The sequence below is a fragment of the Lotus japonicus genome, chromosome 3 (genome assembly GCF_012489685.1).
Source record: "Lotus japonicus ecotype B-129 chromosome 3, LjGifu_v1.2".
NCBI lineage: Eukaryota > Viridiplantae > Streptophyta > Magnoliopsida > Fabales > Fabaceae > Lotus > Lotus japonicus.
Window position 1 is genome coordinate 8,278,718 of NC_080043.1, and position 24,444 is coordinate 8,303,161.

The window sequence follows — 24,444 nt, forward strand, 5'->3', positions numbered from 1 at the left end:
GATGAAGAATATTGATGAAGCTTATGGGTTTGTGTTGATTTCTAAGGTAAGGGGTTGATTATTGGGATTTTGTTTCAGGGGGTTGCTGGGGTTGAAGAAGATGAAGAGAATAGGAAAGAAAGGGAAGGGAAATGGTGGTTCTAAATGGTGTTTTTGGTGGGTAAGAAAATGATCAAAAGAAAAATGAGGGGACTTGGTGAGATGAAGGGCACATGTGGATGTCACTAGGAGAGGGAAAATGAGCTCCGTCAGCATTGTCTTCAAAGGCTGAAGAAGCTAAGGCATTCCATGGAATTATAACAATGTAGGTGTATATATATTTATTTTGTTAAAAAAACAGCAAATGCTTTTATGCAAGAGCAGTAAGTCTATAATACATTGACACAGTCCCACAGCTCACCACAGGATCATCAGAAACACAGAGTGTCATCATAGAGTTGAGAAAGATGACTGCAAAGGTGATAAGTGATAACACAGCTGCTACATTTACAGTACAGTTCAGGAAAAAAAACAGGAGCTCAGTGACCATCTCTTCTTCTTAATCACTAAAATACAAATGGCACTTATATGTCATGAGATGACATTTATTACACTAAACAATCACTTTTTGGTCAATTATGAGAGAACAACACTCATCACTCACGAGGGAGCATGAAAAAAACACTGATAAGATAACAATGCATAGAAAAACCGCAAGCTTTTTTATTCATGAGCAACAACCAGCACTTGTTTTCCAACATTGCGACCACTAAAAAGGCCAACCAGAGCTGCAGGACCATTCCCAAGGCCCTCAGCTATGTCTTCAACATAAGCAATTTTCCCCTCTCTAATATGAGGCAGGACAAACTCAAGGAATTTAGGATATAGAGGATAGAAATCCATGGCATTAAAACCTTCAATGCGAATGCGCTTATATGTGTGCTAGATTCGTCACACCTTCATGTTGAGTAAGATTATACTGTGAGATCATTCCGCAAGCGGCTATGCGACCATGGATTCTCATATTCAGGAGTACAGCATCAAGTGTCTTGCCCCCAACATTCTCAAAGTAAATGTCAATACCTTCTGGAAAGTGCCTGATTTGTACATTGACATACACTACTCATTGTTATGACTTATTGATAGGCATAGCAATTTAAAAGTTTAATGGCCATTAAGAAAATTAGATCTAAATCTCTCAATTACCAAAATTGTCAGCTACAGAATACAAACCTTTTCAAAGCTGCATTGAGATCAGGCTCTTCCTTGTAGTTAAAACCTTCATCAAATCCAAATTTACTCTTCAATAGATCCACCTGATTGTAAAAGACATGCACTTGAGTATTAGTTTTTTTCAAATAAAATAGAATCTATTTCAGGCGTTTGTACAGAAGCGCGTTGTAGAAAACAACTTAATTAAGCACTAATGGAAATAAGCACTAATTACATAAGCGCTTCTTCATATGCTTATTGAAACAAGAACAAAATAGTAAGTAGGTTAAGGCAGGTATAAACGCTTATTCGTAAGCTAATCTGAACAACTTCTACTTGAAACAACTTTATACGTAGGTTTTAAGCTATTCACAAGCTTACCCAAACACTTACACAAGTGCTTATGCTATAAGATACACTCAAATAAGCTCTTACAAATGCATAGTCCTTCACAACAATCTGTTTCTTAACTTCCAATTCAGAAATATATGAGAAAGACAATAGACAAGTACTATTGTTAATCCATGTCACAATTCATTTTGTAAATTTCTTCTTCCATTTTCTTTTGATGAGTGGAAGAGAGATGAATACTACTGTAAATATAAATATACAAATGCATAAGAGAGTATACATTTTCAACAGAATCTGTGCATAGAACCTCAGTTATTCATTTAGTTTGACACAAGTAACCAGATACTCCATAGACTAGAAGAAATTTAATGTATTTTACTTCTACTAAGAATTATGCAAAATAAAACAATTAAGCAAAATGTCTCAAAATTTTCACCGGGAAGAGATGTCTATTTAAAAGAGAGTATTGCTCAAGTTTTGAATTAGCAGTAGAAATATTTTTATACGCTACATCTGCTACTAAAAAAATTAGCATTTTAAACTGCAGAACAAATAAGGTAATGCGTGACTTATGAAGGTATATATAACTTCAATTGTTACATCAATACCTTGTCTTTAGTTCCAGCACTTCCAACAACATAACAACCTGTCAGTTTAGCAAATTGCCCAACAAGTTGCCCAACTGCACCAGAGGCAGCTGAAACAAAAACATTCTCTCCTTTTTTGGGAGAGCCTATTTCAAAGAAACCACCATAAGCAGTGATTCCTGGCATACCTGTATTAAAAGATGAAAATACATTGGTAAAATCAAGACACACAGTAGAATAAGGAGGAAGAATGATATTCAAAATACTAAAAGTTCAATGTAAATTGGGAGAAGTTTATTAATGGCTGCAACAGACATACTAGAGGTTCGAAATGATGATAACCTTTAATTAAATATTTATTCTCCTCAAGACTAAAGCTCATTAGCCTATTAGTCTAGTGAATCAATGATCAATTCAACCCAAATAACTTTAACTAAACAAAAGATGAAAAGGTAAAACAAATATAGGAACAGGCGACCAGAAAACCACATACCACAGAACAGGTTTCTTCAAGGATGGTTAACAAGCAGAAGCTTGTTTGCATACTTGCCAAGTCAATCAGAAGAAGCAGAAAATAAAATAAAACAAGTATACTATAACAGCTATAGGCTGAGAGAGTGAGAGGAGTTTGTCAATAAGATGTGGCTGAGACAGATATACAAAAGCAGTGACATTTAAGTTCCAAATGAGTATAAAAGTCATTTAATATCTTTTCTTTTCAAATGAAGCTGGTCAGAAAAATACTCTTGAATCAAAAGATCAACTCAACCTATATAACCTTCATTTAATAAAAAGAACAAAATGCAAAATGGTGGTGGTTGTGGCGGAATCTGGGTTGATTGAGTGGAGAGTTGGGAGACTTTCTCCATCAGATTGTTGATGGCAGTAGTAAGGGCATCATTGCGAGAGTCCTGCATATCCTGGCGATGGATGAACGAGGATAACTTCCCATCAATGGCAGCGGGCAGATTATTGCTCGAATCAGGTTTAAGAGGCATGATTCAAGGCATGAAAGCACAAATTGATAGGACGTTGTTTCCTATCAAGACCTAGAATTCTTATTAAGAATGTAAAATCAAGAGAAAAACAAATTGGGAGAGCAATTGCTCAATTTTCTTCTTCCATGTTCATTTCTTTACTCTTCCTTTTACTAGATGGATGGTCTCCATGGATCATGGATCACCTTACAAGTGTCACCATCTAAGAGAGGTTGTTATTCTAGGAATATTCTAGAATCAGAAAATAAACAACCAGTTATTTAGCCACTTGGGCTTATTGGACTGATGTTTCGGCTATTAACCGTAGGCAAATCCTATAGTAATGTATCATGGTATGAACAATGCAAACAGCCAGACAACCAATCTGTGAAAAACTTATCACTCATTTATGACCTAAGAATTTCATAATTTGCAAGCTGCAGTTTACATTGGCATCTGTATCAAGTACATCATTTATGCAGACTCAAATAAATTGAAATCATCAACTACATACCGAGAATGCCAGTATAGTAGGTAAGCGGAACATCAGAATGCTCTATTCTGAAATGTATCTGAGCTGAAGCGGTCAAGCTATACTCTTCCCATTTAGTAAACCCCCACACCAAATCACCTTGCTTATAATCTGGGTGTCCAGATTCCAGAACTTTAGACACACCAAACCCTGCTAATGGCTGCATTTATTGAAAAATTATGAAATTATCAGTAGCTGCATATATTGAGGCTTAAAATGCAATTTCAATGCCTTACATTCTTTTAGCAATGTCAATCTCAAAAATAAAAAAAAATTAAAATCAGACAAACTAAACTTCAAAGGACTTTAAGTATGAATTACATGACTACTATCTAATATCCACCAATTCCTCATATCAAACAGAATTCCAAGCAAACAAAAAGTACAATAATAAGTAGCAATACTATATTCTTTTATAATAGCATTTTTGGATTAACTAAGTTTTCTTCAGAATCAATACCCAGCACCTTCACCAAGAAGGCCAGAACCTAGTCAAAGAAGCCTCTCCTCAGAATTCAGTTTGGCTTTAGAATCAAGTGTACTCAACCATTCTCAGCAATTATACAATTCTTTTTTTTTTGGCGCTTACATGTATCCTCCTTCAGAGTCAATCCTCCTGTACGAGAGGAGAACATCCACATCATAGTGGGGCTAGCTCTCACAGCGAGATTTTTTCCATCCATAAGACTCGGACCCGAAAGTTATTATTTTAGTTAATTTGTACAAGTTAGAATCCAAAATCATTGATTTGCTAAGATATTTTTCATAACAAAATCATTAACCTACTAAACAGTTGATCTGATATGAAATAACAAAGCTAAACAAGGTCTTACATGATCAGGTTTGACTTATACTGAAAAGGGTTACCATAAAAAGCATGACTTACAGAGCCAGGGGTGTAGGAATAAGGATTAGGAGGGCCTTCTGGCTTATTCATGAGATTCCTCATGAATGGATCACATGATAAGTAGAGGTTTTTTAGCAGCACTTCACTGGAACCTTCTGGAAGCTTGAGAGTGATTGTGCTCTCAACAATTTCCATGTCAGATTCTTTAGGAAAACCAGAGACATAGTCTCTTAGAACCACTTGCTTGTTCCTCACTTGCTCCATATTCAGTTTACAACACGAAAGGATATGCAAAACTGTACAAGTGAGATCATTGAAAAAAAGAGATAAACAGATTAAAAGGAATGGTATTATTACGAAACTTTTTCAAAACGAAACGAAGAGTCTTGTCAGCCATCCAATCTTTTTTGTAAGTTTCCACTTTTTCTCCAGCTTCCCTATGATAGATTAGCAGTCTTGTGTAAGTTTTTAAATTTTTCTTTTTCGTATTTATTTTTGCCACATGTTTCAATTTTAGTTCTTTTATCGGGACAATGTAAGATTTAAGTGTGAGAGCGTATTTGTTATATATATGCATTTTCTTAGACATGTAGTTAGGACACATCTCATGTAAACTTGGGAAGGAGTGTTTCGTGCTATCGCTATTCCTATGTGAGATGGGAGATGAAGGCTTGGGCATCTCCGACGACATTAGAAGCCAAAACCACCACCACAATGAAGTGTCAGCGGGGTATGGTGGAGTTGGGCGAGGCAGGAGGTCGTGGGAGGGGAATTGCATGGAGGAGATGAGGCTTAGGATTCCCAGCCGAGGTGGCTTCGCGAATTGAGGGACGCATTCAATGGCGAAGAGAAAGGAGAGAGTGGCACACGACTTTCGTAGATGACGTGCTAGTGGAAGGACACATGGAAAAGAATGATTGGAGAATCAATGTGGTAGTAGAATGCACCTATAGTTGACACACCAGAAAGTGACTCTCCTACACCTTGTTCTTTTCTAATTTGTATCGATTGATATTGATATTGATTTTTATTTTTCATATTTATTTTTGCCACCTATTTCAAGTTTAGTTACATCAGGGACATGATGAGATTTAAATGTGAGAGAGTATTTGCGTTATGCATTTTCTTAGACATGTAGCTAGGACACATCTTATATTCAACACAAATGTGTAGAAGATTTCGTAGACTTCTTTATAACTGCTCAAGAAGATAAGACACTGCGACCCATATATGGGCCCAAATGGTCAGTTAGTCCAACAAGTGGTGATTAAATTTCCCATCCCCAACAACCAATTTCTCACCCGACTTTGGGGTGGGAAATTTAATGCTGGAGGTGAGAAATTTAATACCCCAACAAGTGGACAGACCCATTACAGACCCATTACTTGGAAAGTTTACACAAGAAAACAGGAAATAAAACGGGAGCTCCCTCATGCCCTTTCCCATTTAGAGTGTTAACTGTCTCCTCTTATTAATCACTATAATACAAATGTGTTTTTTTAGGAAACTATAATACAACTGTTACATATTATTATTTGTCATGACATGATATTTATCACACTAAACAACCACTTAATGGTCAGTTATGAGAGAACAATACTCAGCACTCAAGAGGGGACATGAAAAAAACACTGATAAGATAACAATGCATAGAAAATCTGCAACCTTTTTATTCACGAGCAACAACCAGCACTTGTTTTCCAACATTACGACCACTAAAAAGACCAACCAGAGCTGCAGGACCATTTCCAAGACCCTCAGCTATGTCTTCAACATATACAATTTTCCCCTCTCTAATATGAGGCAGGACAAACTCCAAGAATTTGGGATATAGAGGATAGAAATCTGTGGCATTAAAACCTTCCATGCGTATCCGCTTATATATGATCTGTGCCAGATTTGACACGTCTTCATGTTGAGAAAGATTATACTGTGAGATCATTCCACAGACGGCTATGCGACCACGGAGTTTCATATTCAGGAGCACAGCATCAAGTGTCTTGCCCCCAACATTCTCAAAGTAAATGTCAATACCTTCTGGAAAGTGCCTGATTTGTACAGGGACATCCACTTCTCATTATTATGATTTATTGATAGGAACAATAGTTTAAATTATTAATGTGCATGAAGAAAGTTGTTTAAATCTCTCTATTACCAGAATTTACAGGTGCAGAATACAAACCTTTTCAAGGCTGCATCGAGGTCAGGCTCTTCCTTGTAGTTAAAACCTCCATCAAATCCAAATTTACTCTTCAATAGATCCACCTGATTGTAAAAGACTTGCATTTGAGTATTAAATTTTTCTTATAAAGCAGAATCTATTTCAGGCATTGGTACATTAGTGCGTTTTAGCAAACAACTAGCTTAATTGAACACTTATGGAAATAAGCCATATCATATAGCTTATTCATATGTTTATTTGAGAAGCTTATTGAAATAACTCAAAATAGCATATAGATAGGTATAAGAGCTTAGTCATAAGCTAATCTGAATAGCTTATAGGTAGGTTATAATGTATTTTCATAAGCTTACCCAAACACTTGCACAAGTGCTTATGCTATAAGATAAACTCAAATAAGCACTTCCAAACGCATAATACTTCACAGCAATCTGTTTGTTAACTTTAAATACAGAAATATAGGAGAAAGACAAGTACTATTGTTAATCCATGCCACAGTTCACTTCATAAATTTCTTCTTCCATTTTATTTGATGAGGGGAAGAGAGACGAATACTACTCTAATATGACTGTATAAATGCATAATCGAGTATATGTTTTAACAGAATCTATCCATAGAACTACTGTTATACATTTTTTGACATAATTAACCAGATGTTCCATTGACTAAAAGAAATTTAATGTATTTTAATCCTTCCAAGAATTATGAAAAAGAAGAAGAAGCAAAATGTCTCAAATTTTCCATTGGGAAGAGATTTCTATTGAAAAGACTGTTGCTGAAGCTTGGAAATTAGCAGAGTAGAAATATTTTCATAAGCTACATCTGCTAATAAAAAATTGTCGCATTTTAAACTTAGAACAAACAAGGAATTGGAGATGGGTGACTTATGCAGGTAGATAAAACTTCCATAACTAAATCAATACCTTGTCTTTAGTTCCAGCACTTCCAACAACATAACAACCTGTCAGTTTTGCAAATTGGCCAACAAGTTGACCAACTGCACCCGAGGCGGCTGAAACAAAAACATTCTCTCCTTTTTTGGGAGAGCCCATTTCAAAGAAACCACCATAAGCAGTTATTCCTGCCCTACCTGTATAAAAGATGAAAACACACAATAGAATAAGAAGGAAGAATGATCTTCGAAGTATTAAAGTTCAATGCAAATTGAGGAGTTTATTATGGAATTGTGGCTGCTACAAACATACAAAAGAACTTAGCTACCGGTTCCAAATAGACCTTTTATTAGCCTATTAGTCTAGTGAACTAATGATCAATTCAAGCCAAATAAAACAAAAGATAAAAAGAGAAAAGAAATATAGAAACAACCTACCAGACAGATATACAAAGCAGTGACATTTCAGTTCCAAATGAGTATAGAAGTTATTTATTTTCATTCCTCCTCCAAAATGAAGGTGATCAGCCAAATAATCTAATGAATCAAAAGATCAATTCATAACCTTCATTGAACAAAGGAAGAAAATGGAAAATGGGTATAGGAACAATGCAAACAGCCAGACAACCACCAACACGTATACTAATACAAAAGATTTCTTCCATCATGACTTTAACCCATGACCTTAAATGACACTAAACAAAGAGAGTACTCATTTATCACATGAAAATTCAATGATTTGCAAGCTGTAGTTAATATTGGTATCAGAGTCAAGTAAATCATTCATTCAGACTCAAGAAAATCGAAATCATCGAATACATACCGAGAATTCCAGTATAGTAGGTAAGCGGAACATCAAAATGCTCAATTTTGAAATGTATTTGGGCTGAAGGGGCCAAGCTATACTCTTCCCATTTCGTAAACCCCCATACCAAATCACCTTTCTTATAATCTGGGTGTCCAGATTCCAGGACTTTAGACACACCATACCCTCCTAATGGCTGCAATTATTAAAAAATTATCAGTAGCTGCATATATTGAGGCTTAAAATGCAATTTCAATGGCGCACACTCTTTTTTTTCGAAAGCAAAAATTTATTGTAGTATATGAAAGTTTAGAACAAGTCCTCTCAACAATGGACCAAACCATAAACCAATAAAAATTTACAAAAAACCAAAATAAAAAACAAATGGCATCTGTTAGAAGTCTCACATTGGCTAGAGATAGAGCATAGATAGCCTTTATAAGGGTAGTGCAAACCTCAACTCTTGAGCTAGCTTTTGTGGTTGAGTATAGGCCTCCCAATTTCTAATATGGTATCAGAGCCTATCCTAGATCCATTTGTTGTTTGTTGTGGAGACTTCCCATATTCGGGGCACCCGTTGTTGTTGATCTCACGTTCCAGGTTGTTCAGTCCTGGACGTGAGGGGGTGTGTTAGAAGTCTCACATTGGCTAGAGATAGAGCATAGATAGCCTTTATAAGGGTAGTGCAAACCTCAACTCTTGAGCTAGCTTTTGTGGTTGAGTATAGGCCTCCCAATTTCTAATAGCATCCTAATCCATGCCAAAAACCAAAGCAACCAGATCAAAGCCAAAACCCGAACACCAAAAGCCTAGGCAGGAATCAACTCCATAGCACCAAAAGTCAACCGATTCCCTGAGAATATCCATATCTCCCTGGATATGACGATCTAAGTTGCTCCACACATCCCTCAATTACCTCCTCATCAGTTCCGAAAAACACAACACCAACCTGCTTTCCAGTCACCCACATATTCCGAGCTCTCGTCACAAGACAATCAGAGAGAAAATCCTCTCCCACATCCACGTTGCATGCATTATCCTCCACTGGAAATGCACTTCACGGGATAAAGAGTTGAAATGAGAGAATACAACTCCTAGAGGAACTTCCCCCGGAACACAACGCTTATCACGACAACTTACGTCGTCTTCCACACACCTCAGTCACGGCGAGTCCATGTTCAACTCGACCAACACCGACAGGATCCTGAAATCCTTCCTTCAACGCACCGCACACAAGCACTGGCTCAGCCATAGCAGCATCCTGCACAAAACAAGCTGAATCATAACACTCCCCATTACCTTCAAGCAGCTTAACCGTCGAAATGAGACCCTACATCCGCATATCAAAGTCCCGGAAAATAGCATGCTATACACCTACCATTGGAAATCCAATCCAGCTGATCCATTTCACATTCAGAATCACCATCCATGCTGAATTTTGACTCTTTTTTTATAAAAACCTGGAAAACGGTACCGGGGCCAAAGCTAATGTCACGAAATCTTCCAGATTTGAGGAGCAAAGCGGCACCAATTCAGTTTCTGGAAACCGAAAACCGACTCTCCTACGCCCAACTAAAATTCAAAGGACTTTAAGTATGGATTACATGACCAACTATCTAATATCCACCAATTCCTTGAATCAAATACAATTCCTAGCAAACAAAAATTACAATAATAAGTAGCAATACATATATCCTTCTATAATTGCATTTTTGGATTAACTAACTTTTCCTCATCAATTATACAACTTAATCACAAAAAATTATTACTTTAGTTCATTTGTACAAATAAGGGCCCAAAATCATTAATTTGCTAAGATATTTTTCATAACAAAATTGTCAACCTACAAAACAACTTGATTTCATATGAAATAACAAAGCTAATAAGAACTTTAAGGATCAGGTTTTACATATACTGAAAAGGGTTGTCATAAAAAGCATAACTTACAGAGCCAGGGGTGTAGGAAAGAGGATTGGGAGCGCCTTCGGGCTTGTCCATGAGATTCCGCATGTATGGGTCACAGGACAAGTAGAGATTTTTGAGCAGCACTTCATTGGAATATTGTGGAAGCTTCAGAGTGATGGTGGTCTCAACAATTTCCATGTCGGATTCCTTAGGAAAACCAGACACATAGTTGCTCAGAATCACTTGCTTGTTCCTCACTTGCGCCATCTTCAGTTTACAACACGAAAGGATTAGTAAAACAGTACAAGTGAGATCATGATGTTAAAGAGGAACAAATGAACTCAGTGATGGGACAAGGCGGCTATCATGTTTCAAAGACTACTTTTTTTTTCCTTTTTTCTTTCATAGATGGTGAGAATAATAAAAAAAAGGTTGATTGCACTTTGTATCTGACTAATCTTTTTGGTATTTACATCCGGTAACGGGTCACCCTTTAGATGCAGTCAGATTCAGGATTTAGTCATCAGGAAAACCACAGGGACACAACAATGGAGGTTGGATTGTGTTTATGGAATTCAATCATGATTGACTAGATTATTCATGATACCTACAGATAGCTTGAGATAAGGGCATCGTCTAGAGAAGTGCTATGTAAACGGTGGACATAAGTTAGAAGGCAGTGGACAGTGTATTGGTTCACCTAATATTAGAGGGCTACGTCCAGTCCTTGTCAACTACTAAACTTTTCACTATCAAGTATAAATGTCTTCTCCTTACAAGTATTCTTTTATCATGCCTCTTTAGATCGAACATTCTTTTTCATGCCTCTCCAGGCACAACCAAGTATTATTTCCTATGCCACTCCAAGCACAATTAAGTTTTCTTTACCATGCCTCTCCAGGCATAACTAAGTATTCTTTTGTCATGCCTCTTCAAGCACTCAAGTATTATGTCTCTCCAGACACTAAGTATTATGTCTCAAGTATTCTTTCCTATGCCACTCCAAGCACAATTAAGTTTTCTTTACCATGCCTCTCCAGGCATAACTAAGTATTCTTTTGTCATGCCTCTTCAAGCACTCAAGTATTATGTCTCTCCAGACACTAAGAATTACAATTTCGAACAGGAGGTGTTCTTCATACAGACATCAGATGCTTACAAATTTATCAAACAAAGATTCATCTATAGTTGTATAGGATAAAGTCGATGAAATCAAAGTGCTCCCAGTCCTTAACTCCCATGACTTGATCAATTGGCAGGGTAGACGTTATAGACACATGATCATAGTCACTCACTGCTTTTATCTCTAAGCCTTAAAACATGTATCTTTTCTTTTACGCTTTTTCCTTTTCTTTTCACTCTTGTTTTTTTTTTCTAGCATAGGCATTGATGTTGTATCCATATCAATTCAGCCTTGCTTCTTTCTTTATTCACTCTTGCTCTTTCCCTTGAGGTCTTAAATAAAACATTGTATGACGTGAGTGGAACTTCGTTTCAAAGAGCCATATCCTCTTGCTACATGCTTCATATGTTGATGAATTGTTTCAACATTTGTGAACTCATGCAGATGATATACTTCGTGATCAATTGGGTGTGCTCCCCTCAATATATGCACAGTGTTTCTTTCACTTCTTTCTCTTCATCTTCTCTTCTTCACTCTGCTTCATATTTGATCTTTCTCATAAGCTTACTGATACAAATTCTTCTTATATATGTATGTCTTCCTTTTTCCATCTCATTTTCTCTCTTCTTTTGCTATGTTGCTTCTTACACTTTTCACCTCATTTGGCGGTGCGAACCAACCACAATATAATATGTGCGCGGGATCCCTATTATGATGAGGGGTCTCATCCAATCCATTCTCTCTACTTCTGATCATCATCATCATCTTCACCTTTGTCCACTTCGTTCTCTCTCGTCCCTTAGTTAATCGATGTGGTTCTTGTCTCAAAAGTTTTTGGAAGCTTGCATGCTTGTTTTGGCCAGAGAAGTCGAAGGAAAACTTGAACAAAACAGAGGTTCATGAACAACACAATTTTTGAAAAAAAACTTAAGTGGAAACTACGACTTGCAACTGAGTTTTCCTTCCAAACCGAGTCGCTTTTGGACTCAATACCACCACGAACGTGCTCCTAGAAGTGAGACGAAGAAGGTCCTGGTGTTATCCAATCACAGTCATGTCGTCGTCGTCAACCACCTTCTTTTCCGATGAGCATTGTCAGAAAATTTTAAATATGTGGATATTTGATTGCGATTAATATTAATCGCAATCAAAAAGCATTAGCAACGGAAACAAATAATCGTCACTATATCATGTCTTTACCCACGGTTGAGCTTTTGTCACAAAAAGCATTAGCAACGGAAACAAATAATCAAAGGTATATGATACCTATACCCACGGTCTACGATATGTCCGTAGGCATATCAACCTTATACCTACACTTCTATATTTTGTCACTAAAACCTATAGTGACAAATTAAGATGTTTGTTAGTATATGGTGTTTATACCTATGGTTTAAGTTTCGTCACTATAAGCTATAGCTACGGTAACAACTATCTGTAGGTATGTCATACTTATAGCCACGGTTAGTAATTTGTCTGTTGGTATATAATGGTTATACCAACGCTTTTCATGTCTGTCACTAAAAGTGTCCGTTGGTATATGGCAATTTTTTTGTAGTGAATGAAAAACACAATAGAAGAAGAAAATATTAAATACTATACAAAATTGTGTCACCTAATTAGATATCATCAATGATATTTATTTTGTTATATATTATGTATTATGGATCGATGAAAAAAAAATTGTTTTACAGAATTTGGAGGTGTTTTTTTTTTCTTCATTTTTTTATTACATATCTACCATTAATTGTGATCCAATCTTCTATTTAAACTCCAAAAATCCCTTTGCAAAGTACTCATCTACCCAAAGACAATCAGAAAAAAAAAAAACACATTTCGTTTTCCTCTTTCGCTTGTTAAATATGCAGAGGCTAATCTGTGGCTTTTTGATTCTTGGTTTTGTTTCATCCTGTCTATGCATAAACATTATTCATGATGTGACGCGCTATGGAGCTCGTGGAGATGGAAAATCTGATGATTCACATGTATGCGTTTATATATGTTTCTTCTTCCTAATTTTTTTACTTGAGGATAAGCTTTAGACATGTTTGAAAGTTGAAACTAGCTAGGAAGATTAACAAATAAAATTAAAAACGGAAAACAAATTGAAAACTAATTAAACAAATCAGAGTTTATCATGTCTATTTAATAGCAAATTTTATAAATTATTTTGCCAATTAAGCAATCCTAATTAACAAGATCTTTCCATTTTGATTTTCATGGCAGGCATTCTTGAGTGCATGGCAACAAGTGTGTAGAGCTGGAGGGATGGCAACCCTATTTATACCAGGAGGAAAAACATTCTTGGTAACGAGCATGACAACAATATCAGGTCCTTGCAAGACCTCAATTATTCACATTCAGGTATAGCTAATATCCAACATGCATGCAATTGATCGAATAATTTTTGGGGATCATATATGGTTTTATTTTGTTAAAATTAAACTTATTTTTTTATTTCACTAAAAATAAAAATACATGTTGATAGTGTTCAATAAATGTTAATAACATTTGACACAGTTTTAACAAAATATTATATTTGATACTCGATGATAAACCTTAATTTGGTCATACATGATTTAAATGACCTTCAACTCAGGAAATAATGATTAGCTAGCTAGGGAGAAGACCACACTCCTAATATTTGCCCTTGTTGTAAGTTACCCTGGTTAGTATAGAATTTTTAATAGATGAAAAAAACAAAATTAAATTTCAATTTATGAAATTAATCATGGATCCTTCATTAATTTAGACAATAACATATTTGAATCATCATTAAAAAAACATATTTAATTTGAATCATGTTAATGAGCAAATAAAATAACTAAAAGTAAGAATATTTTGATTAAAAAAATGAAGAGATAATATTATGGTAATTAGTTATTGACTTAGAGGAAACTACTAGTTTTATACCTATTTATAAGTCACTTTTAAATTATTTATATGAATTAAGGAAATTAGTTATTTGTCTTAAATTTATAAAAATAAAAATAAAAAACCAAACCATGAGCTGTAGTGTGATCTCTCATCTAGTTTCTTAAACCATAAGGTCAAAGGTTCAATCTCATCCCATGGAAAAGAAGCACATTTCGTGCTCAACCATTTACTGTTTAGTGCAAGTACTAGTGATGATGAAATTAGTTACTACTATCGGCAATTGTTCCATGGTCTAAACAAAACAAAGTAATGCTAAATTTCCTACATTACCCTCTATTCAAAAGCTTAACAAATTTATTATTCAGTGTTGGACGATTAAATACCAAGCATTAAATATAAGGAACATAATTTCAGAAATATAAGGAACATGAAAACTGTAGTTACATGCACTCAATAAATACCTATCAAAGTCAACATAAACATAATAAATGATCTCTTGTGTTTTGCCTCTTGCCCTGCAGCTGCTAGGGAACATTGTTGCGCCTTCTTTTGATGCATGGGGGCCTGACAAGTCAAAATGGATTTCAATTCAATATGTAAACCGTCTCACACTTTATGGTGGAGGAAAAATTGATGGCCAGGGTCATACATGGTGGGAGAGATGCAAAAATTGTTATCGACCTATGGTATATATGATAACTCACTCTTTCTTTTTGTAACCTTTAACTTATTTCAGTATTTAATTTGATTATTTTCAGACCATACTAAACCAACCTACCTAAAGGAAGACCTGTTTTTCGTTTAATAGGCTTTGATTTGACCCTTAACTCATTTATGTAGAAGTCATTAATAGTTATTGTTTGAGTCTGAATGATTTCCGGCCGTATAAACTAGGACACTGGCCTGTACTTCATTATGTCAACAAGGTTAAAGTCAACAAACTCTATCCACTTAAATGGTACTCCCTCCGTTCCTATATATAAGTCACAAATAACTAATTCTCTTAGATTAAGAAAAGTAGTTACTAGTAATCAATTTGTAAAAAAAATGATTTACTTTCCTACATTACCCATATTTACTTTCCTATGATTTTCTCTCTCCAAGTTAATACTTCTAAAGTTTATCATCTCTTTCATATTAAATATGAGGGTGAACTTGGAAAAAATTATTTAATGTTTCCTAGATATTAGAAAGTGACTTATATTTTGTAACAAAGTTCTTTCAAAAAATATGACTTATAATAGGGAACGGAGGGAGTAAAAGAGAGGATAGTGGATGCATGAAGAGTTACAAAATTTAATGATAGGAATGATTTTTTTTACTCCCTCCGTCCTTAATTATAAGTTAAAAATGTACTACATTCGTTCCAAACTTCCAATATTACTACATACGTACACTCAAGGGCGGATCTACCTTAAGTTCAGGGGGTTCAGTTGAACCCCCTGAACAAAAAAAATTGCCCTTATTTGCTTATATAATTTTTTTTGAACCCCCTGGAAATTTTAAATTATACTAGTAGACTAAGTTTTGCACCTATTTGCATAAAAAACTTACTTATTTGTATCAACTATGACTTGTATACTTTCTGATGTATAAACATATTAAAGTTGTTTTTAATTATATTTTTATCGATGTGTTTATTTAAAAATTTTGAACCCCTAATCCCGGGGTCCTGGATCCGTCACTGCGGTACACTAACTGTTTTTTATATGGGTGATGCAGTCCTTAAGTTTCCATGGATGCAAAGACCTTATTGTTAGTTACCTTCACTTCTTCAATAGTCCTGGAAGTCATATAACCGTAGATGGTTGCGTTGGTGCGAGATTCTCCCATTTAAGTATCCATGCTCCTCCTAACAGCCCCAACACTGATGGATTTGACATTGCTAATTCCAGAAATATCTTGATAGAAGATTCCACTATAGGAACGGGTAAACCAAAATTTCATCTCATCAAATACAATTATTACATCTGCTATTTTATCATGCCTTGAATTTCTAATTAACAGGTGATGATTGTATTGCGATTAATGGTGGTTCATCTTTCATCAATGCTACTCGAGTTGCTTGTGGACCAGGCCATGGGATAAGGTTACATAAATTGTAAATTTTTTTTTTTTGCTTCAAACATAAATTGTATCTATGATTTGTTTAGTTATAGAAAATATTTATATTTAGCATGATTATATATTTAGTCCTATCATTTCGGGAATTTGTGATTTTGATCCCTACAGTTTTAAGTGCTCAAATAAAGTCCTGCTATTTTTCAAAATAGAATAAAATTGGCCCAAATGTTGATATTTATTTTTTATTCTTATCTCTAAATAATATCATCTAATTAACGTGTCTGAATTAATCAGCGTTGGCAGCCTTGGCAAACATGGTGCTCATGACACAGTAGAAGAGGTTTATGTATATGATTGCAGCTTCACAGGGACTCAAAATGCAGCAAGAATCAAGACAGTTCCAGTAAGTAACTAAGATATGGGTCGGAAATGGAAATTGGACACTTCTATAAATAATATAACAACATACTCTTTACATAATTTTTTATAATAAATAGATTTTTAAAAATTAAATACGTTTTGTTTAAATATAAATTTATCAATTTTGGAAAAAAAATCGTGTTGACTACGCTTTCAAATTAAAGAATGTGTTTAGTGTATTTTGATCTTCTTTTATCTCCTTTTTTTTATTATTCATTGTACGTAGTACGAAATGGATTATACAAATGCATGGAGATAAATTCTTTTACAATTACATGTTTTAGGAATTGCTTTTCATACACTGAATTATCTATCATATAATCCATCATATAAATTTATATGTGTAGAAGACAAAATACTAGTTTAGCACAATGATGAAGAGGTAATAATTGCAGGGTGGATCAGGTTATGCGAGGAGGATAACTTTTGAGAAAATAACACTTACAAGGACCGGAAACCCAATAATTATAGACCAGTACTATTCTCTAGCGGTACTCATTTAATTTCAAATTCATATTATATAATATATACCTTTTAATTTCAACTTGTTTTTAAGATCTATGGTCCTCATTTCAATTATGTTTTTGTTTTGAATTTGGGCAAATATTTAGGGGTATTCTTCGGGTTCAACAGTGCAAGTGAGTGATGTGACATATCGTGGAGTCCATGGAACCTCTATAGATGTTATGGCTATTAACTTAAATTGCTCCCCACCGGGTTGTTTCAATCTTGTGTTCGATAATATCAACATTGTCTCTTCTATCCCAGGAAAGAGGGCTTTTGCTTCTTGCAAAAATGCCCATGGAGCGGTTAGATCTTCTACTCCAAGTATCCATTGCTTATTGAGGTGAATTGTGATGTTACCCTAAAATATTAAAATCTATGTAGTCAAATTATCACTGAATAGATTTTCAATGCAATAATTTTTTTTTTCTTGCGTTCAAGGGAAGGTAATGTGAATAATTTGTCTCATGAAATTAAACGTACATGGTATGTACCTTAATATATCCTTGCATATTACGAGCTTAATAATTGATCTTGTATTTTTTATAGGCCAAATATTTAAATTAAAAGGCATAAGGGGTGTCACCCATGATAAACGAAAGTTTGCAAACTTACAAAAGCAGAGAAAAAAAACAGAGTGGGGAAACAATAATTACAAGAAAACAAGGCAGTAAGATAGAATCATAGGGTAAATAGAAGGGAACGAGAGAACAACAATTCAAACAGTCTCGGTAGGGAACTCAGATGAAAAAGGAATCCTTAACATACCACAAATACGCAATCCCTCTAGCAGCTCGCTCTAATGCACATAACCGGATGAGTCAACCATTCGTAGGTCGAGCAATGAAAGCCCTTCATCCTACCCGGCCATCAACTAATGGCACGCTCTGATTTGTGCAATTTAAATCGACCAAGCCATGGCAAACCAAATCACTCGGTAGGCCACATTCTACTTTGCATTCACGGAGAGGTTAAAGTGTTGTTTTAGATGTTCCCTACATCCCCTCGGCATCAGCGTGGTCATCCCAATCCAACGGTAGCAGTTTTCCCAAACAATGGTTGCAACTGAACAAGAGATTAGAGTATGATCGGTTGTTTCTCACCCTACAAACACAAGGGCAGCAAGCCTCTGCAGTAGAATTGATCACCTTTCTCTTCAGTAGGTTTGCTCGGGTTGGCAGCCGCTTCAATATCGCTTTCTAAACGAACACACATAAATTTAAAGGTGCAACATGTATCCAAACAAGGCAAAAAATAGGATCTAGAAGTCCTAGGGGTGGAGCCTGAATCAACTTATATGCCGATTGTACCGAGTAGGAGCCCTCCATCTTTTCTATCCATAAACACATGCAAGTCCGGAGCTCCAAGTATCAAAGATACATTGCTCACAAAATTGTAGAGGTCCTCTACTAATTTCCTTTCTCGCAACTCAAGTTCCTTCTCCACCTAAAGCACCAAGACCATCCATCATTCCTCCACTCACCTATCTCTAAAATTGACTTATTTTTCTGAGTAGAGAGATGAAAGAGCTTCCGAAAACTTATATTTAAAGGGAAATCCCTACACTATTTATCTTTCAAAAATTGGATCGAGTTACCGCTCCCCACTTTTTGCCGCAATCCTTCATCAAACCAACATATCCCAATATTTGAGTTAAAACAAAGTTTGTAGATGTCTCACCACCAAATAAAATCTCGGGCTGTGTTATTGAGTCTCCCTATTGTCGTACCGTGCCCAAATAATCCTGCTACAAATGTCATTGCCTTCCGCCACGAGTTTCCACCTCCACTTACCTAGAAGGACTCTGTTAAACTGTTCACAGTCCTTAATTCCTAGGCCACCCGCCTCCTGAGGTTTGCAGATTTGATCCCATTTAACCCAAGCTATCTTCGGGTCCGTCTCGGAGCCCCCCATAGGAAATCCGCATGATCCTCTTTGCTTCTCTCAACACCCCTTTAGGGGCACAGAATAATGGGAGGAAGAAGAGATTGAGGAATTGCAGTAAGAACACTATTTATGAGGCATAGTTTCCCTCCCACTAATAGCATTTTATGCTTCCATGTAGAGAACTTCCTCCTCATCTTCGCCAGCATAGGTTGCCACATATCTAATCGCTGAGAGTTTCCTCCGATTGGGATGCCAAGGTGTAAGAAGGGTAGCTTTGAGATCTTGCAATTCAGAGTTGATGCAAACATTCGAATTTCAAGATCCAATACACATAGGCCCACACAACAACTATTAAGGAAGTTAACCTTGAGACCTAAAGCCATCTCAAAACACCGTAAGATGCATTGTGCTGTAAGAACATTCTGTAGGGATGCTTCCCCCATAAGTAGTGTGTGATTCGCATATTGCAAATTAAAACAATTATCTCAGTCGCCTCTGATGAGCCTAAGTTAATCCCCACAAGTTTTCTCAACTCTACCTCCTTCCGAACAAGTCCATTCAGTCACTCTGCCACAATTAGAAACAAGAATGGTGCTATAGGGTCTCCTTGTCTAACCCCTCCAGCCATTGCAAAACTCCTCACCCGGACTACCATTCACAAAAAAAAAAAAACCAACACAAATATAGAAGTAGAGGTAAAAATATTATACTATATCTTAATTACCACCTTCAATTTTGCACCTATCACAACTCTCACTATCCACTTAACCAATAACAATATTTCTCTCTCTCTAATACTCCCTCCGTTCCCTATTATAAGTCACTTTTTTTGAAAAAAAATTGTTACAAAATATAAGTCACTTTCTAATATCTAGGAAGCATTAAATAATTTTTTTCCAAATTCACCCTCATATTTAATATGAAAGAGATGATAAATTTAGAAGTATTAACTTGGAGAGAGAAAATCATATGAAAGTAAATAAGGGTAATCTAGGAAAGTAAATCATTTTATTTACAAATATATTACTACTAATTACTTTTCTTAATCTAAGAGAATTAGTTATTTGTGACTTATATATAGGAACAGAGGGAGTATAACACAACTTTAAATAGGGGTATTTCAATCAAAATATTTATTAAACAATGTGCACAACCTAAAACAACTTATATTTGAAATTTATATTTGAAATGGAGGGAGTAGAGTTGTTTTCAGTATATGCATTTAATGTATTTTCTGAAAATTGAATTGGAAGTAACTGAAACATTGATTAGTAATCAATGTCGCAATTGATTTCGAAAATATGACGTAGGATTTCAAAAAAATTATGACGTAATTATCAATTTGGGAATTTTTTGTTGTTGCAAAAATATCTTAAATTTTAATTATTAGTGAGTGTAAGCAATTTTCTATTTAAACTTCTAAGTCTTTCACAAATTATAACAATTTTTTACAAAAGGCATTCAGAAAGAAAAAAAATTCTTCTCTTAAAGATGCAGAGGCTAATCATTGGTGTTTTTATTCTTGGTTTTGTTTCATCCTGTCTATGCCAAAACACTATTTATAATGTGATGCACTATGGTGCTAAGGGCGATGGAAAATCTGACGATTCACATGTATGTGCTTTCTTTTTCCTTCCTAATTTTTTCCTTTATGAGAATCTTTGGACGTGTTAATTCTTTTTCAATCATCTTTATTTTTGGTTTAATTGAAAAAAAAACATTCCATTGTTTTTCTTTTGTTTCCTTTTTACAAATTTTCACACCTAAAATAATGAAAACAATGGAACTTTTTACTTTTAACTATTTTCCATACAAAATTTGAATCCAGGAAATTTAGAATTTTATAATTAAAATTAATTACAAAAAATTGAAAATAAAAACCCAGAGTTTATCATTTCTATTTAATAGCAGATTTTATAAGATCTCTCCATTTTGATTTTCATGTGTCAGGCATTTTTGAGTGCATGGAAAGTAGCATGTGAGTCTGCAGAGGTAGGAACTCTAGTTATACCAGGAGGAAAAACATTCTTGGTAACGAGCATAACTACACTAACGGGTCCTTGCAAGAGCTCAAGTATTAACATTCAGGTATAACTAATATCCAACTTGTGATTGAGCTTCTTTCAATTGGTTTTTGGTAGTCATATATGAACTTAGTTAAGAGTAGTTAGTCTAAAGTTTATATAAATTATGTGAACTTTTCTAAATTATGCTCTATTGGAAAGCTCGACATATTTTTTACTACTGAGTGTCACTCCCTCAGTTTCTTCTTTATCTGTCACAATATTAAGAAAATTTTTCTTTCTAAATTTCAAGAGATTATTCATTATGTTTTACTAATTGCAATCTTAACTTAAAATAATTCTTAATAATGATAGAAAACTTGAGGGGTAAAATTAAATATATATATATATATATGGTATATTAGGAAGATAGATAATAATTTAAAAAAAAAGGCTTATTATTATTACTTAATACTTGTACCAAATTCTTAAAGTGACAAATGTAAAGAAACAGAGAAGGTAAATGATAAAATGTGAAGCATTAAATATAAGGATAAATTTAGAAAAAAATATTTAATGTTCCATAAATATTCAGGGATGACTTAAAGGAATTAATTATGGAACATGGAAAACTTATAAATTTAAGTTATAAATAAGAATAAATGAAATATTAAATAAAAACTGAAATGACATGGAATTAATAAATGCATGTCTATCCAAATTTCTGAACACTAAATAAACACGATAAATGAACTCTCTTGTGTTTTCCCCCTAACCTTGCAGCTTCAAGGGAACATTGTTGCACCTTCTTTTGATGCATGGGGGGCTGATAAGTCAAAATGGATTTCAATTCACTCTGTAAACCATCTCACAATTAATGGCGGAGGAAAAATTGATGGTCTAGGTTCTTCTTGGTGGGAAAGATGCAAAACTTGTTCACGGCCTACGGTATGATATCGCATCCTTTATTTTTTCGATAGTTAATTTGTTTGATTATTTACAAATTATACTATATATATTAAGCTACCTAAACAACATTTTAGTTGTGAAATTCCTTATGTTTATAAGTTAGTTAAATTTCCTTCATTTATTTTTTCAAAAGCAAAAGAGATTTTATTAAAGGTAAGACTTGAGAAGAAACTCTCAATTTGAGCACGAATGATCACATACATACGTACCCACCACCATCTAACACCCAAAATCCGAATTTGACAATTTCTTGGGCCACATTTTCTATGCTAACAACAAAAACCAGCCCAACACCATTGCCTGAAATTAATATAGCCCACAAAGACCCAAACAAAAATTTGAATAATGAATAAAAAAATAGGAATAAACTAACTTATTTATTTGGGTGATGCAGTCATTGAGTTTTTATTCTTGCAATGGTCTTACTGTGAGTAACCTGCACCTGGCTAATAGTCCTGGAAGTCACATAAACGTAGATGGTTGCAATGGTGCGAGATTCTCTCATATTAACATTCAAGCTCCTGCTAATAGCCCTAACACCGATGGATTTGATATTTCTGATTCCAGACATATCATGATACAAGATTCCAACATAGCAACTGGTAACCCAAATTTTCATCTTATCAAATACAATTACTATAATGTGCAATTTTATCATGCGTTAACTTTTTAATTAACAGGTGATGATTGTATTGCCATTAATGGTCGCAGTACCTCTTTCATCAATGCTACTCGGGTTGCTTGTGGACCAGGCCATGGGATAAGGTTACATATAATTGTATCTTATGATCATTTTTGTGTTGATAGTAAATTAAAAAGTTAATTAGTAGTTTATTATGCAAGCCTAATTGAGGTGAATTAGGCTTGATCATTTTTGTGTTGATCATTATATTGATATATTTAATTAATAGTTTATTATGGATTTAATTGAACTTAATTTCTTGATTCAATCATTAGTTTTTCTTATAATTTTTATCCCTATCTCTAAAAATCTCATCTAATTAAAATGTATGAATTATTCAGCGTTGGAAGCCTTGGAAAAAGTGGTGCCCATGAGACTGTTGAAGAGGTTTATGTATATGACTGTAGTTTCACGGGGACTCAAAATGCAGCAAGAATCAAGACAGTTTCGGTAAGTAACAAAAATATGGATAGGAAATGGAATTTTTCACACTTCTGTAACATAATATTCTTTGATTTTTTTAATAATTTCTTGATTTTAAAAATTTTAATACATGCATTTTGTTACGCATTTTAATTTCTTGATATGTTTTATGCAAAAATAAAAAAAGTTATTATCAGTGTATACAAGATATTTCATAGTTTTAGACTTTTAGTGTTTTTTGAATCTCTATTTCATACTCTTTCTATTTAGAAGAATGGGTCTTATTATCTTTATATTATATTATATTACTCGATAGAATTAAGTTGTCAAGATTCTTTGAATATGAATAAAATTAAAATTTTCTGTTAAAAAAATTATATTCCAATATTATCTCTCACTTCTGAATTTTTTATATTGTAACTTTTTTGCAGGGTGGTTCAGGTTATGCAAGAAAAATAACTTTCGAAAAAATAACACTTACAAAGGCTGGCGACCCAATAATAATTGACCAATATTATGCTCAAGAGGTATCCATTTGACTCCAAATTCATGATTTACTTATTTCAATTGATTTTTATGATCATTTTCATAATTATATTTTTCTTATTTTGAATTTTTAGGATGATTCATCAGTACAAGTGAGTGATGTGACATTTCGTGGAATTCGTGGAACTTCTTCGGATGACATAGCTATAAACTTACATTGCTCCCCACCGGGTTGTTTCAATCTTGTGTTGGATCAAATTAATATTGTGTCTTCTGTACCAGGAAAGAAAACTTCTGCTTCTTGCCAAAATGCCCATGGAAGAGTTACATCTTCTGTTCCAAGTGTCCCTTGTTTGTTGAGGTGAATTACTCTATAGGTTACCAAATACCAAATTAAAAGCTATGTAGTAAAATCAAGAGTGTCTTATTAATAAAGTTTTAGTGCAATTAAAGGACTTTTTGTCTCATAAAAATAACCTGCTAAATTCAGTTCCAGGACTCGTAATAGATCCTTCCATATATATAACGAGTTTACAAATCAGATGATTTTAAAAATTGAACTCGTAAGTGTACAAATCAGATGCATAAAAAGGCAAATGGAAAATGTCCTCAATCTATTTGTACATGACAATCAAAATTTTATAGAAACAGAATTGTTCATTTTTACACTCTAAAACATAACACGAACTTATGTGATTAATTACAAGGATAAATTTTTCTTTTTGTGTTTTAGCAAGCTA

The 24,444-nt window shown here is 34.5% G+C and overlaps 2 protein-coding genes and 1 pseudogene across 6 annotated transcripts; 1 reads left to right on the forward strand and 2 right to left on the reverse strand.

Moving 5' to 3' along the window:
• Window positions 1–426: 426 nt before the first annotated feature.
• On the reverse strand, window positions 427–4,932 carry LOC130748338 (2-alkenal reductase (NADP(+)-dependent)-like; annotated as a pseudogene).
• A 998-nt stretch (window positions 4,933–5,930) lies between these two features.
• Window positions 5,931–10,665, reverse strand: LOC130748220 (2-alkenal reductase (NADP(+)-dependent)-like). 5 transcript variants are annotated; one of them, XM_057601394.1, is made up of 8 exons: window positions 10,309–10,447; window positions 9,740–10,013; window positions 8,769–9,622; window positions 8,380–8,557; window positions 7,991–8,093; window positions 7,588–7,750; window positions 6,668–6,750; window positions 5,931–6,533 (listed from the first exon to the last, which is right to left on the reverse strand). In XM_057601394.1, exons 5-8 carry the CDS (start codon window positions 8,056–8,058, stop codon window positions 6,155–6,157), a joined length of 693 nt encoding a protein of 230 aa, XP_057457377.1. In that variant the 5' UTR covers window positions 8,059–8,093; window positions 8,380–8,557; window positions 8,769–9,622; window positions 9,740–10,013; window positions 10,309–10,447; the 3' UTR covers window positions 5,931–6,154. The 5 variants fall into 5 exon arrangements, with proteins under 5 accessions (XP_057457377.1, XP_057457378.1, XP_057457376.1 ...); XM_057601395.1 differs by having other exon boundaries at window positions 8,769–8,972; window positions 9,053–10,013; XM_057601393.1 differs by having other exon boundaries at window positions 8,817–10,013.
• Window positions 10,666–13,251: 2,586 nt separating this feature from the next.
• LOC130743535 (uncharacterized) lies at window positions 13,252–24,113 on the forward strand. The gene is made up of 17 exons (XM_057595782.1): window positions 13,252–13,374; window positions 13,616–13,753; window positions 14,788–14,952; window positions 15,989–16,196; window positions 16,274–16,355; window positions 16,625–16,733; window positions 17,146–17,241; window positions 17,307–17,330; window positions 17,362–17,597; window positions 20,599–20,755; window positions 21,092–21,229; window positions 21,928–22,092; window positions 22,508–22,715; window positions 22,794–22,878; window positions 23,137–23,245; window positions 23,650–23,752; window positions 23,885–24,113. The coding sequence occupies exons 1-17, from the start codon at window positions 13,252–13,254 to the stop codon at window positions 24,067–24,069; spliced, it is 2,331 nt and encodes a 776-aa protein (XP_057451765.1). The 3' UTR covers window positions 24,070–24,113.
• The last annotated feature ends 331 nt before the right edge of the window (window positions 24,114–24,444 follow it).